Here is a 14,727-nt window from a genome sequence, read left to right as displayed (position 1 = left end):
ACTTAGGAGAGAGCTGAGAGAATCTGAGCAGATTACGTACTGTATCCGCTGATGGCGGCGGATGTAGTGGACAGCCTGGAGAACAGCGTAAAGCTCCGCAGTATAAACTGAACACTGGTCGGGAAGCCGAAAGCGATTTGGGGTGTCGCCAACAATATAGGCACTCCCTACACCTAACGATGTTTTCGAGCCGTCGGTGTAAATAAATGTGGCTTCCGTCATTTGTGCACATAGAGCAGCAAATGCCCGACGGTAGACAAGTGTAGGGGTACCATCCTTGGGAAATTGACATAGGTCTCTGAGCAAGTCGATCCGGGGACGGAGCCAAGGCGGTGCTGTACCCCAAGTTGTCAAGAAGGTTTTAGGAAAGCGGAAGGAGAGAGAATGGAGCAGTTGACGGAAGCGGACTCCCGGGGGTAGTAGGGAGGAGGAGCGGCCTGCATACCCGACATCAAAGAAGGTGTCGAAAAAAAAAAGGTCATGGGCTGGATTAGCAGGCATGGAAGACAGATGGCTAGCATAACGACTCAGAAGGACTGCTCGCCGATTGGACAGCGGAGGTTCAGCAGTCTCGGCATAAAGGCTTTCCACAGGGCTGGTGTAAAAAGCTCCAGACACTAAACGTAATCCACGGTGGTGGATAGAGTCGAGACGCCGAAGAATAGACGGCCGAGCAGAGGAGTAGACTATGCTTCCATAATCCAATTTCGAGCGCACTAAGGCGCGATAGAGGCGGAGAAGGACCTCTCGTCCGCTTCCCAGGAGGTACCATTCAGGACACGGAGGGTGTTAAGGGAACGCAGACAGCGAGCCGAAAGATAGGAAACGTGGGAGGACCAGCACAGTTTTCTGTCAAACATAAGACCCAAGAATTTAGCGACGTCGGAAAACGGAAGGTTGACAGGACCTAGATGTAAGGAGGGCGGAAGAAACTCCTTACGTCGCCAAAAATTAACACAAACGGTCTTACTGGGTGAGAAACGGAAGCCGGTTTCGATGCTCCACGAGTGGAGGCGATCGAGACATCCTTGAAGACGTCTTTCAAGCAGGCTGGTCCGTTGAGAGCTGTAGAAGATCGCAAAATCGTCCACAAAGAGGGGGCCCGAGACATCAGGAAGGAGACAATCCGTAATTGGATTAATGGCGATGGCAAACAGTACAACACTCAGCACGGAGCCCTGGGGTACCCCGTTTTCTTGGGAGAAAGTACGGGAGAGAGTAGTGTTCACCCGCACCCTAAATGTGCGCTCTGCCATAAATTCGCGAAGAAAAATGGGCAGCGGGCCTCGAAAGCCCCAAGAGAACACTGTGCGGAGGATGCCTGTCCTCCAACAGGTATCGTATGCTCTCTCCAGATCAAAAAATATTGCTACCGTTTGGCGTTTCCGGAGAAAATTGTTCATGATGTAAGTGGAGAGAGCAACAAGATGGTCAACTGCAGAACGATGCTTTCGGAATCCGCATTGGGCAGGTGTTAAAAGACTGCAGGATTCCAGTCACCACGCTAAACGGTAATTCACGATACGCTCCAAAACCTTACAGACACTACTCGTGAGAGAAATGGGGCGATAGCTAGAGGGGAGATGTTTGTCCTTTCCAGGTTTCGGAACAGGAACGACGATAGCTTCCCGCCATCGCCTTGGAAAGGTACTGTCGGTCCAAATTCGATTGTAAAGGCGAAGGAGGTAACGCAGGCTATGGGTTGATAAATGCAGCAACATTTGGACATGGATACCATCCGGTCCTGGGGCGGAGGAGCGAGAAGAAGAGAGTGCATGTTGGAGTTCCCGCATGGAGAAAACAGTATTGTAGCTTTCGCGATTTTGAGAGGAGAAAGCAAGATGTCGCACTTCCGCTGCACGTTTCTTCGGGAGAAACGCTGGCGGGTAATTTGAAGAGCTCGAAATCTCAGCAAAGTGCTGACCCAATGAGTTAGAAATTGCGACGGGGTCCACTAAGGTATCATGCGCGACAGTGAGCCCAGAGACCGGGGAGGAACTAGGCGCGCCTGAGAACCGTCGAAGCCGACTCCAAACTTCCGAGGAGGGAGTGAAGGTGTTAAATGAGCTAATAAAGAATTTCCAGCTTGCCTTCTTGCTATCGCGGATGACGCGACGGCATCGCGCACGGAGCTGCTTATATCGGATACAGTTTGCCAAAGTTGGATAGTGACGGAAAATGCGAAGAGCACGTCGCCGCTCACGTATTGCGTCACGGCATGCCTCGTTCCACCAAGGAACTGGGGGGCGCCGGGGCAATTCGGAGGTGCGTGGTATTGAACGTTCCGCAGCTGTGAGAATAACGTAGGTAATATGTGTGACCTCATCGTCGACGCTGGGAAAGCGATGGTCATCGAATGTCGCTAGAGACGAAAAAAGTGTCCAATCGGCTTGGGCAAACTTCCAGCGTCGCGAGCGCATATATGGCAGTTGAGGCTGCAGTCTAAGAACACATGGGAAGTGGTCACTCGAGTGTGTATCATCAAGGGCGAACCATTCGAAGCGCCGAGCTAGCGGAACAGTACCAACCGCAAGGTCCAAATGAGATAAATTTGTCGTGGAGGCAGACAAAAATGTGGGGACCCCAGTGTTGAGGCAGACTAGATCCGCTTGGTGGAAGACGTCTTGCAATAGTGAGCCACGTGGACAAGGATGTGGAGATCCCCAAAGCGGGTGGTGGGAATTGAAGTCCCCAACCACCAAATAGGGGGGTGGAAGCTGACCAAGAAGATGACGGAGATCAGCTCGTGCCATTGGTGTGGATGATGGAATGTATACCGTACAAAGAGAGAACGTGTATCCAGAAAGGGAAAGACGGACGGCGACAGCTTGGAAGGAACTGTTTAAGGGGATTTGGTGATAATGGAGAGTATCGTGGAGCAGAATCATGAGTCCTCCATGGGCTGGAGTGCCTTCAACAGAGGGGAGGTCATATCGAACGGACTGAAAATGAGGGAGAACAAAGCGGTCATGGGGACGCAGCTTTGTTTCCTGAAGATAGAAGATGACCAGCGAGTAGGATCGTAAGAGGATCGACAATTCATCCCGATTGGCTCGAATGCCGCGGATATTCCAGTTGATAATGGACATAGGGTGAACAGAAAATGGAGGAACGTGACCAAGGGTGCTGTCAACGACTGCTCAGAGCTTGCGACCGACAGAATGGAATGGCATTCAGTCGAAGGCAGAAGATCCTGATCCATAGGTTGGTCAGGAGCAGCTCCAGCCACCAACGATCGGCCAGTTGACCGGCCACCAGCAGTGCACCTCGGCGACACGGAAGACGGCCGAGGGCGATTTCCGCCAGGTGGTGCTGTAGATGGGACACGCCTTGGCGGAGAAGGAGAGGAACTGTGTTTCTTCGTAGCCTTCTTGGAAGTATGTTTAGATGAAGGAGGAACCGATGGTTGTGAAGTTGCGGTACGTAAAAACTCTTCACGAGAATGCTCTTTTTTCGAGGACTTGGCGTCTGACTTTTGGGCTCGAGATTTAGCAGAACCCGACGAAGGGTGAGCCATTGAGTGGGCAGGCGAAAGTGGTGAGGTTGAACGGGCGATCTTTGCGCTGGCCGATCTGACGACCGTGGTACTAAAGGTGAGGTCGCAAGTCTGCGTGGCCGCCTCCGTTGTTGGCCGAGGAGAAGCAAGGACAGTGCTGTATATTCCTTTCTGAGGCATGGTGGGCTGTCGACTGGCGAGTAACTTTCGAGCAGCAAAGGTCGACACCTTTTCCTTCACTCTTATTTCCTGGATGAGTTTTTCGTCCTTAAAAACGGGGCAATCTCGAGAGGAAGCAGCGTGGTCACCCATACAGTTGATGCAGCGAGGGGATGGAGGTGGACAAGCACCCTCATGGGCATCCTTGCCACACGTAACATTTGGTCGGATTGGAACAGGACTGGCTGGTGTGATTGAACCGCTGACATCGATAGCAACGCGTAGGGTTTGGGACATAAGGGCGAACGGAAATTATCTCATAGCCTGCTTTGATTTTAGATGGGAGTTGAACTTTGTCAAATGTCAAGAAGACAGTGCGGGTTGGAATGATGTTCGAGTCAACCCTTTTCATAACCCGATGAACAGCTGTGACGCCCTGGTCAGACAGGTGGTGCTGAATTTCTTCGTCAGACAATCCATCGAGGGAGCGTGTATAAACGACGTCACGCGAGGAATTTAAGGTACGGTGCGGTTCCACCCGGACAGGGAAGGTGTGGAGCAGAGACGTACGCAGCAATTTTTGAGCCTGGAGGGCACTGACTGTTTCTAACAACAGGGTGCCATTCCGTAATCTGGAACAAGACTTTACAGGACCCGCAATTGCGTCGACACCTTTCTGAATAATGAAAGGGTTGACCGTGGAAAAGTCGTGACCTTCGTCAGACCGAGAAACAACAAGGAACTGTGGCAACGATGGAAGAACCGTCTGTGGCTGAGACTCAGTGAACTTACGTTTGTGAGCAGACATAGTGGAAGGTGAGGAAACCATTGCGGAAGAATCCCCCATGATTACCGGCGTCTCCGATGGCGCGCTCCTTCCTTGTGGGGGCCCTCACCGAGGGCACACCCGCCTTAGGTGATTGTTCACACCTCAGGTCACACCTCCCGACAAACGGACGGAGCGATCAATCGGCACTTTCGGAAGGAATCAGCTCGGATAATCACCCCTCCCTGGGCCTGGCCGTTACCAGGGGGTACGTACGTGTCCTACCTGTCTACCCGGGGCGGGGAATTACGCGTTACCCCGTCACCGGCTACGCATGGAAGTGGGTGGGTCGGCCTTCAGACACGCACAGGGAGGAAGAAAGAGACAGGGAAAGGAAAGAAGAGAGGTCTCAAATGCTGAGGCAAGGAAAAGAGGCAAGGAAAAGAGGCAAGGAAAAGAGGCAAGGAAAAGAGGCAAGGAAAAGAGGCAAGGAAAAGAGGCAAGGAAAAGAGGCAAGGAAAAGAGGCAAGGAAAAGAGGCAAGGAAAAGAGGCAAGGAAAAGAGGCAAGGAAAAGAGGCAAGGAAAAGAGGCAAGGAAAAGAGGCAAGGAAAAGAGGCAAGGAAAAGAGGCAAGGAAAAGAGGCAAGGAAAAGAGGCAAGGAAAAGAGGCAAGGAAAAGAGGCAAGGAAAAGAGGCAAGGAAAAGAGGCAAGGAAAAGAGGCAAGGAAAAGAGGCAAGGAAAAGAGGCAAGGAAAAGAGGCAAGGAAAAGAGGCAAGGAAAAGAGGCAAGGAAAAGAGGCAAGGAAAAGAGGCAAGGAAAAGAGGCAAGGAAAAGAGGCAAGGAAAAGAGGCAAGGAAAAGAGGCAAGGAAAAGAGGCAAGGAAAAGAGGCAAGGAAAAGAGGCAAGGAAAAGAGGCAAGGAAAAGAGGCAAGGAAAAGAGGCAAGGAAAAGAGGCAAGGAAAAGAGGCAAGGAAAAGAGGCAAGGAAAAGAGGCAAGGAAAAGAGGCAAGGAAAAGAGGCAAGGAAAAGAGGCAAGGAAAAGAGGCAAGGAAAAGAGGCAAGGAAAAGAGGCAAGGAAAAGAGGCAAGGAAAAGAGGCAAGGAAAAGAGGCAAGGAAAAGAGGCAAGGAAAAGAGGCAAGGAAAAGAGGCAAGGAAAAGAGGCAAGGAAAAGAGGCAAGGAAAAGAGGCAAGGAAAAGAGGCAAGGAAAAGAGGCAAGGAAAAGAGGCAAGGAAAAGAGGCAAGGAAAAGAGGCAAGGAAAAGAGGCAAGGAAAAGAGGCAAGGAAAAGAGGCAAGGAAAAGAGGCAAGGAAAAGAGGCAAGGAAAAGAGGCAAGGAAAAGAGGCAAGGAAAAGAGGCAAGGAAAAGAGGCAAGGAAAAGAGGCAAGGAAAAGAGGCAAGGAAAAGAGGCAAGGAAAAGAGGCAAGGAAAAGAGGCAAGGAAAAGAGGCAAGGAAAAGAGGCAAGGAAAAGAGGCAAGGAAAAGAGGCAAGGAAAAGAGGCAAGGAAAAGAGGCAAGGAAAAGAGGCAAGGAAAAGAGGCAAGGAAAAGAGGCAAGGAAAAGAGGCAAGGAAAAGAGGCAAGGAAAAGAGGCAAGGAAAAGAGGCAAGGAAAAGAGGCAAGGAAAAGAGGCAAGGAAAAGAGGCAAGGAAAAGAGGCAAGGAAAAGAGGCAAGGAAAAGAGGCAAGGAAAAGAGGCAAGGAAAAGAGGCAAGGAAAAGAGGCAAGGAAAAGAGGCAAGGAAAAGAGGCAAGGAAAAGAGGCAAGGAAAAGAGGCAAGGAAAAGAGGCAAGGAAAAGAGGCAAGGAAAAGAGGCAAGGAAAAGAGGCAAGGAAAAGAGGCAAGGAAAAGAGGCAAGGAAAAGAGGCAAGGAAAAGAGGCAAGGAAAAGAGGCAAGGAAAAGAGGCAAGGAAAAGAGGCAAGGAAAAGAGGCAAGGAAAAGAGGCAAGGAAAAGAGGCAAGGAAAAGAGGCAAGGAAAAGAGGCAAGGAAAAGAGGCAAGGAAAAGAGGCAAGGAAAAGAGGCAAGGAAAAGAGGCAAGGAAAAGAGGCAAGGAAAAGAGGCAAGGAAAAGAGGCAAGGAAAAGAGGCAAGGAAAAGAGGCAAGGAAAAGAGGCAAGGAAAAGAGGCAAGGAAAAGAGGCAAGGAAAAGAGGCAAGGAAAAGAGGCAAGGAAAAGAGGCAAGGAAAAGAGGCAAGGAAAAGAGGCAAGGAAAAGAGGCAAGGAAAAGAGGCAAGGAAAAGAGGCAAGGAAAAGAGGCAAGGAAAAGAGGCAAGGAAAAGAGGCAAGGAAAAGAGGCAAGGAAAAGAGGCAAGGAAAAGAGGCAAGGAAAAGAGGCAAGGAAAAGAGGCAAGGAAAAGAGGCAAGGAAAAGAGGCAAGGAAAAGAGGCAAGGAAAAGAGGCAAGGAAAAGAGGCAAGGAAAAGAGGCAAGGAAAAGAGGCAAGGAAAAGAGGCAAGGAAAAGAGGCAAGGAAAAGAGGCAAGGAAAAGAGGCAAGGAAAAGAGGCAAGGAAAAGAGGCAAGGAAAAGAGGCAAGGAAAAGAGGCAAGGAAAAGAGGCAAGGAAAAGAGGCAAGGAAAAGAGGCAAGGAAAAGAGGCAAGGAAAAGAGGCAAGGAAAAGAGGCAAGGAAAAGAGGCAAGGAAAAGAGGCAAGGAAAAGAGGCAAGGAAAAGAGGCAAGGAAAAGAGGCAAGGAAAAGAGGCAAGGAAAAGAGGCAAGGAAAAGAGGCAAGGAAAAGAGGCAAGGAAAAGAGGCAAGGAAAAGAGGCAAGGAAAAGAGGCAAGGAAAAGAGGCAAGGAAAAGAGGCAAGGAAAAGAGGCAAGGAAAAGAGGCAAGGAAAAGAGGCAAGGAAAAGAGGCAAGGAAAAGAGGCAAGGAAAAGAGGCAAGGAAAAGAGGCAAGGAAAAGAGGCAAGGAAAAGAGGCAAGGAAAAGAGGCAAGGAAAAGAGGCAAGGAAAAGAGGCAAGGAAAAGAGGCAAGGAAAAGAGGCAAGGAAAAGAGGCAAGGAAAAGAGGCAAGGAAAAGAGGCAAGGAAAAGAGGCAAGGAAAAGAGGCAAGGAAAAGAGGCAAGGAAAAGAGGCAAGGAAAAGAGGCAAGGAAAAGAGGCAAGGAAAAGAGGCAAGGAAAAGAGGCAAGGAAAAGAGGCAAGGAAAAGAGGCAAGGAAAAGAGGCAAGGAAAAGAGGCAAGGAAAAGAGGCAAGGAAAAGAGGCAAGGAAAAGAGGCAAGGAAAAGAGGCAAGGAAAAGAGGCAAGGAAAAGAGGCAAGGAAAAGAGGCAAGGAAAAGAGGCAAGGAAAAGAGGCAAGGAAAAGAGGCAAGGAAAAGAGGCAAGGAAAAGAGGCAAGGAAAAGAGGCAAGGAAAAGAGGCAAGGAAAAGAGGCAAGGAAAAGAGGCAAGGAAAAGAGGCAAGGAAAAGAGGCAAGGAAAAGAGGCAAGGAAAAGAGGCAAGGAAAAGAGGCAAGGAAAAGAGGCAAGGAAAAGAGGCAAGGAAAAGAGGCAAGGAAAAGAGGCAAGGAAAAGAGGCAAGGAAAAGAGGCAAGGAAAAGAGGCAAGGAAAAGAGGCAAGGAAAAGAGGCAAGGAAAAGAGGCAAGGAAAAGAGGCAAGGAAAAGAGGCAAGGAAAAGAGGCAAGGAAAAGAGGCAAGGAAAAGAGGCAAGGAAAAGAGGCAAGGAAAAGAGGCAAGGAAAAGAGGCAAGGAAAAGAGGCAAGGAAAAGAGGCAAGGAAAAGAGGCAAGGAAAAGAGGCAAGGAAAAGAGGCAAGGAAAAGAGGCAAGGAAAAGAGGCAAGGAAAAGAGGCAAGGAAAAGAGGCAAGGAAAAGAGGCAAGGAAAAGAGGCAAGGAAAAGAGGCAAGGAAAAGAGGCAAGGAAAAGAGGCAAGGAAAAGAGGCAAGGAAAAGAGGCAAGGAAAAGAGGCAAGGAAAAGAGGCAAGGAAAAGAGGCAAGGAAAAGAGGCAAGGAAAAGAGGCAAGGAAAAGAGGCAAGGAAAAGAGGCAAGGAAAAGAGGCAAGGAAAAGAGGCAAGGAAAAGAGGCAAGGAAAAGAGGCAAGGAAAAGAGGCAAGGAAAAGAGGCAAGGAAAAGAGGCAAGGAAAAGAGGCAAGGAAAAGAGGCAAGGAAAAGAGGCAAGGAAAAGAGGCAAGGAAAAGAGGCAAGGAAAAGAGGCAAGGAAAAGAGGCAAGGAAAAGAGGCAAGGAAAAGAGGCAAGGAAAAGAGGCAAGGAAAAGAGGCAAGGAAAAGAGGCAAGGAAAAGAGGCAAGGAAAAGAGGCAAGGAAAAGAGGCAAGGAAAAGAGGCAAGGAAAAGAGGCAAGGAAAAGAGGCAAGGAAAAGAGGCAAGGAAAAGAGGCAAGGAAAAGAGGCAAGGAAAAGAGGCAAGGAAAAGAGGCAAGGAAAAGAGGCAAGGAAAAGAGGCAAGGAAAAGAGGCAAGGAAAAGAGGCAAGGAAAAGAGGCAAGGAAAAGAGGCAAGGAAAAGAGGCAAGGAAAAGAGGCAAGGAAAAGAGGCAAGGAAAAGAGGCAAGGAAAAGAGGCAAGGAAAAGAGGCAAGGAAAAGAGGCAAGGAAAAGAGGCAAGGAAAAGAGGCAAGGAAAAGAGGCAAGGAAAAGAGGCAAGGAAAAGAGGCAAGGAAAAGAGGCAAGGAAAAGAGGCAAGGAAAAGAGGCAAGGAAAAGAGGCAAGGAAAAGAGGCAAGGAAAAGAGGCAAGGAAAAGAGGCAAGGAAAAGAGGCAAGGAAAAGAGGCAAGGAAAAGAGGCAAGGAAAAGAGGCAAGGAAAAGAGGCAAGGAAAAGAGGCAAGGAAAAGAGGCAAGGAAAAGAGGCAAGGAAAAGAGGCAAGGAAAAGAGGCAAGGAAAAGAGGCAAGGAAAAGAGGCAAGGAAAAGAGGCAAGGAAAAGAGGCAAGGAAAAGAGGCAAGGAAAAGAGGCAAGGAAAAGAGGCAAGGAAAAGAGGCAAGGAAAAGAGGCAAGGAAAAGAGGCAAGGAAAAGAGGCAAGGAAAAGAGGCAAGGAAAAGAGGCAAGGAAAAGAGGCAAGGAAAAGAGGCAAGGAAAAGAGGCAAGGAAAAGAGGCAAGGAAAAGAGGCAAGGAAAAGAGGCAAGGAAAAGAGGCAAGGAAAAGAGGCAAGGAAAAGAGGCAAGGAAAAGAGGCAAGGAAAAGAGGCAAGGAAAAGAGGCAAGGAAAAGAGGCAAGGAAAAGAGGCAAGGAAAAGAGGCAAGGAAAAGAGGCAAGGAAAAGAGGCAAGGAAAAGAGGCAAGGAAAAGAGGCAAGGAAAAGAGGCAAGGAAAAGAGGCAAGGAAAAGAGGCAAGGAAAAGAGGCAAGGAAAAGAGGCAAGGAAAAGAGGCAAGGAAAAGAGGCAAGGAAAAGAGGCAAGGAAAAGAGGCAAGGAAAAGAGGCAAGGAAAAGAGGCAAGGAAAAGAGGCAAGGAAAAGAGGCAAGGAAAAGAGGCAAGGAAAAGAGGCAAGGAAAAGAGGCAAGGAAAAGAGGCAAGGAAAAGAGGCAAGGAAAAGAGGCAAGGAAAAGAGGCAAGGAAAAGAGGCAAGGAAAAGAGGCAAGGAAAAGAGGCAAGGAAAAGAGGCAAGGAAAAGAGGCAAGGAAAAGAGGCAAGGAAAAGAGGCAAGGAAAAGAGGCAAGGAAAAGAGGCAAGGAAAAGAGGCAAGGAAAAGAGGCAAGGAAAAGAGGCAAGGAAAAGAGGCAAGGAAAAGAGGCAAGGAAAAGAGGCAAGGAAAAGAGGCAAGGAAAAGAGGCAAGGAAAAGAGGCAAGGAAAAGAGGCAAGGAAAAGAGGCAAGGAAAAGAGGCAAGGAAAAGAGGCAAGGAAAAGAGGCAAGGAAAAGAGGCAAGGAAAAGAGGCAAGGAAAAGAGGCAAGGAAAAGAGGCAAGGAAAAGAGGCAAGGAAAAGAGAAGGACGAAGAAAGATGAAGACATAGAAGCAAGGAAGGCGAAGAGTGCAGTACATTTACAAGCGTCCGTCTCCAGACGTAGGCACAAACCGTACTCCCAGAGGGGGAGAAAGGGAAGGAAAGAGCCAGAGGTGAGGGGGGGGGCGAAGATGGGGGATGGGGAAGGATATGGAAAGGGGGGGGGGGGTATGCAGCCCGGAAAAGGAAGGAAGGCCACATTAGCTCGGGGTCCCGTGCTCGCTACACACGTATCCACAAAAGAGTTGTGGATCCCCTGGGGGGAGCTGCTCGAGCATCATCAGCTAAAATATCCGGTAAAGTAGATGGCAGGGCCAGGACAACACGAAATTGACTAAAACGGGGACACGACAATAAAACATGGCGCACTGTTAATGCCTGACCACAAGGGCACTGCGGGGCTGGGTCACCGGAGAGCAGGTAGCGGTGGCTAAACCGGCAATGCCCAATCCGCAACCTGGTCAGAAGGACCTCCTCGCGCCGAGATGGTCGGGAGGTGGTGGTGGTGGTTGTTGGGATGTTTAAGGGGGACTAAACAGCGAAGGTCATCAGTCCCCCATTCCAAAATCAGGCAAGCCGAAAATCAACGGAGCAGGTAAAAACCAAAGGGGGAGGAGACGTCCCCCCAGGCGCTAAAAGAACACAAATGCAGCAACAAACACTACAGACAAGAACAGGACAGAGGAACACCAGACAGAAAGAAACAGAAGAAACAGAAGAAAGGAAGATGGCCGGAGGCAGGTTGACTTACCACGAGAACAAAAATGGGAAAGAGTCAACCATCTCACGGCACACCAGAACAGCAACAGACAGAAGGACAAAAGACACAGAAAGGGAAAGGTGCAGGACCTCCCTAAATCGAACCATAAAACGGACTACCACGGATAAAATTTAAAACGTCATCAGCCATGGAGGCATCATCGGATAAAACCAGAGCCAAAGTGCCCGGGAGATTAAAAGAATGCCGGAGTGTGCGCAGTCGAGGACACTCCAGCAAAATGTGGCCGACCGTCAGCCGGGACCCACACTGACACAGGGGGGGATCCTCCTGACTCAACAGATGGCCGTGCGTCAGGTACGTATGGCCGATGCGCAGCCGACACAGGACCACTGAGTCCCTGCGAGAAGCCCGCAGGGAGGAACGCCACACAGCGGTCGTCTCCTTGACAGCCCGCAGTTTATTCGGGGCTGTCATGCCACGCCACTCAGCTGCCCACATCCCAAGCTCCTTACGGCGCAACACCAACTGCTGATCGCGAGTCGTAAGACCGATCTCCAAAGCTGGGGCGTCTATCGCCCCTTTGGCCAGCCTGTCAACACGTTCGTTCCCTGGGATGCCAACGTGACCTGGCGTCCAAACAAAATCCACCGAACGACCAGAGTGGGTAATGGTGGAAACAGACTCCCGAATAGAGGACACCAGAGGAGAAGAGGGATAGCAGCGGTCGATGGCCTGGAGGCTGCTCAGGGAGTCACTGCAGATGACGATGGACGCACCTGAGCAGGAACGCATATGCTCAAGAGCGCGCAAGATGGCCACCAGCTCTGCAGTAAAAACACTACAGCCAGCTGGCAAGGAGCGCTGTTCAACATGGGCAGCGTGAGCAAAAGCGTAGGCAGTGCGACCATCAACCAGGGAACCATCAGTGTAGACAGGCTCACAGCCCGGAAATGAGGCGAGGAGCGCAAGAAAACGGCGACGGAGGGCCACAGGCGGAACCGAGTCCTTAGGTCCCTGTGCCAAATCCAGATGGACGGACGGCCGGGACAAACACCAGGGAGGCGTAGGTGTACGGACCTGGAAGGGAGGCAGAAGAGGGAATGACCCCAGTTCTGACAGCAGGGACTGGACACGGACAGCTACGGAAAGCCCAGACCTAAGTCGCCGTTCGGGCAGATGGAGGACCATAGCAGGGAAAAGTAGGCGACGATTGGGATGGTCTGGCAAGCAATGAACGTGGACAGCATAGTCGGCGAGCAGACGATGGCGGCGAATCCACAGCGGGGGAACCCCGGCCTCCACCAGTAGACTATCCACGGGGCTGGTGCGAAAAGCGCCAGTTGCAAGCCGGACCCCACAGTGGTGTATGGGGTCTAACAACTTCAACACTGAGGGGGACGCAGACCCATAGGCCAGGCTCCCATAATCAAGCCGGGACTGCACAAGGGCTCGGTACAACCGCAGCAGCGTGCAGCGATCTGCACCCCAAGACGTGTGGCTAAGGCAGCGGAGGGCGTTGAGGTGCCGCCAGCATTTTTGCTTCAGCTGAGTAACATGAGGAACCCATGTGAGCCGGGCATCAAACACGAGTCCCAAGAAGCGGCAAGTGTCCACCACTTCAAGCAGGTGGCCGTCGAGGTAAAGTGCAGGATAAGTGGACCGTCCGACGCCTGCAGAAGTGCATTACTCGAGTCTTGGCAGCAGAGAACTGAAAGCCGCGAGTCAGAGCCCATGATTCTGCCTTGCGAACGGCGACTTGCAGCCTGCGTTCGGCGACTCCCGTAGTCGTGGAGCTAAATGAGATGCAGAAGTCGTCGACATACAAAGAAGGAGACACCGACGACCCCACTGCTGCTGCCAGACCATTAATGGCCACTAAAAATAAGGAGACGCTCAACACCGAGCCCTGCGGGACCCCATTTTCCCGTATATAAGAGGAACTAGAGGTGGCACCGACTTGCACCCGGAAAGAGCGGCGCAATAAAAAGCTTTGAAGAAAAGCCGGGAGCCGACCACGAAGACCCCACCCATGCAACGTGGCGAGGATGTGATGCCTCCATGTGGTGTCATACGCCTTCCGCAGATCGAAAAATACAGCAACGAGATGCTGACGTCGGTCAAAGGCCGTACGGACAGCAGATTCCAGCCGCACCAAATTGTCCACTGCAGACCGGCCCCGACGGAAGCCACCCTGGGATGGAGCGAGGAGACCGCGCGACTCAAGGACCCAACACAAACGCCGCCCCACCATACGTTCGAGCAATTTGCACAAAACGTTGGTGAGGGTAATGGGACGATAGCTGTCCACCGCCAGTGGGTCCGCACCGGGTTTCAAGATGGGGACAATAACACCCTCCCGCCATTGCGACGGGAACACGCCTTCGCTCCAAATGCGATTAAATATCGCGAGAATGTGTCTCTGGCAGCCCCTGGAGAGATGCTTCAGCATCTGCGCGTGGATGCAGTCTGGGCCTGGTGCTGTATCAGGGCAATCGGCGAGGGCGGCGAGGAATTCCCTCTCGCTGAAAGGAGCATTGTATGTTTCAGAACGACGCGTGTGGAATGAGAACGGCGTCCGCTCGGCTCGCTCCTTTAGAGAGCGAAAGGCGGGGCGATAGGATGCAGTCGCAGAGCTCTGAGCAAAGTGCGCGGCTAGCCGTTCAGCAATGGCGGCAGCGTCCGTGCAGACAGCGCCGTCCAAGGAGAGCCAAGGGACACCCATAGGGGTCTGGGAGCCATAAATCCGCCGGATCCGGGACCACACATGCGAGGACGAGACACGGGAGCCCAGGGAGGAGACGTACCTCTCCCAGCACTCCTGCTTACGCCGTGCAATAAGACGACGGGCGAAGGCACGGAGCCTCTTAAAGGCGATGAGGGTCTCCAGAGACGGGTGCCGCCTATGACGCTGGAGAGCCCGCCTACAGTCGCGAATAGCCTCAGCAATCTCCGGCGACCACCAGGGTTGGGTGGTTGGTTGTTTGAGGTTAAAGGGACCAAACAGCAAGGTCATCAGTCCCTTGTTTCAAATAGACTCCATTCTGCTAACGGGACATCTCAGTATAGTCAAAAAAATAAAACGGATAAAGGGGAAACGTAAAAGGGCAGTCACGTTGTCATTAGTAAAAACAAATGAGGGAAGTTGGCAAGAGAACGAACCCAACACTATGCTGAAACAGCATAGGCAAGACCACCTGTGACTTAAAAGGTACAACTGCTATAATGCAGAAAGTACGTATGGGAATAGAAAAACTAACCAAGCCTTAAAAAGAAGGGGTAAAAACAGAGTAAAAGGGAAAGAAAAGAGGATTCCGGTCAGGGAGGTGAATCGGGAATCTCTGAACACTGCCTACAGTGGGAGACACCCAAACACTCACCGCCCTGCCCCAACACCAGAGGGAGATTAAAAACTTTAAAACTGAGAATAAAAACCACTCTCCCAGAGGAAACCTAGAACCAGAGATACCATCCGGGAATCGTCAGCCAACATCAAAGGTAAAGTGTGGGGGAGTCTGTACTTAGCACACAGAGCCAAAAGAAGGGGGCATTCAACCAAAATGTGGGCCACTGACTGGAAGGCTCCACAACCACATAGCGGGGGTGGCTCATCACGGAAAAGGAAACCATGGGTCAGCCTGGTATGGCCAATGCGGAGACGACACAGTGTGGTCGAGTCCTTGCGGGAGA

The 14,727-nt window shown here is 51.1% G+C and overlaps 1 protein-coding gene across 1 annotated transcript in view; it reads left to right on the top strand.

Moving 5' to 3' along the window:
- Positions 1–14,727, top strand: part of LOC124722732 — a 155,051-nt gene that overhangs the window by 127,418 nt on the left and 12,906 nt on the right. The window contains exon 3 of the mRNA XM_047247873.1: positions 4,932–10,198. Within this exon, the coding sequence (XP_047103829.1) occupies positions 4,932–10,198 (5,267 nt within the window). The remainder of the gene's footprint in view (positions 1–4,931; positions 10,199–14,727) is intronic.

This window comes from Schistocerca piceifrons, chromosome X (assembly GCF_021461385.2).
Source record: "Schistocerca piceifrons isolate TAMUIC-IGC-003096 chromosome X, iqSchPice1.1, whole genome shotgun sequence".
Lineage (NCBI taxonomy): Eukaryota > Metazoa > Arthropoda > Insecta > Orthoptera > Acrididae > Schistocerca > Schistocerca piceifrons.
The sequence above is the reverse complement of the archived record's forward strand: the minus strand, read 5'-3'. Positions and strand labels throughout refer to the sequence as shown.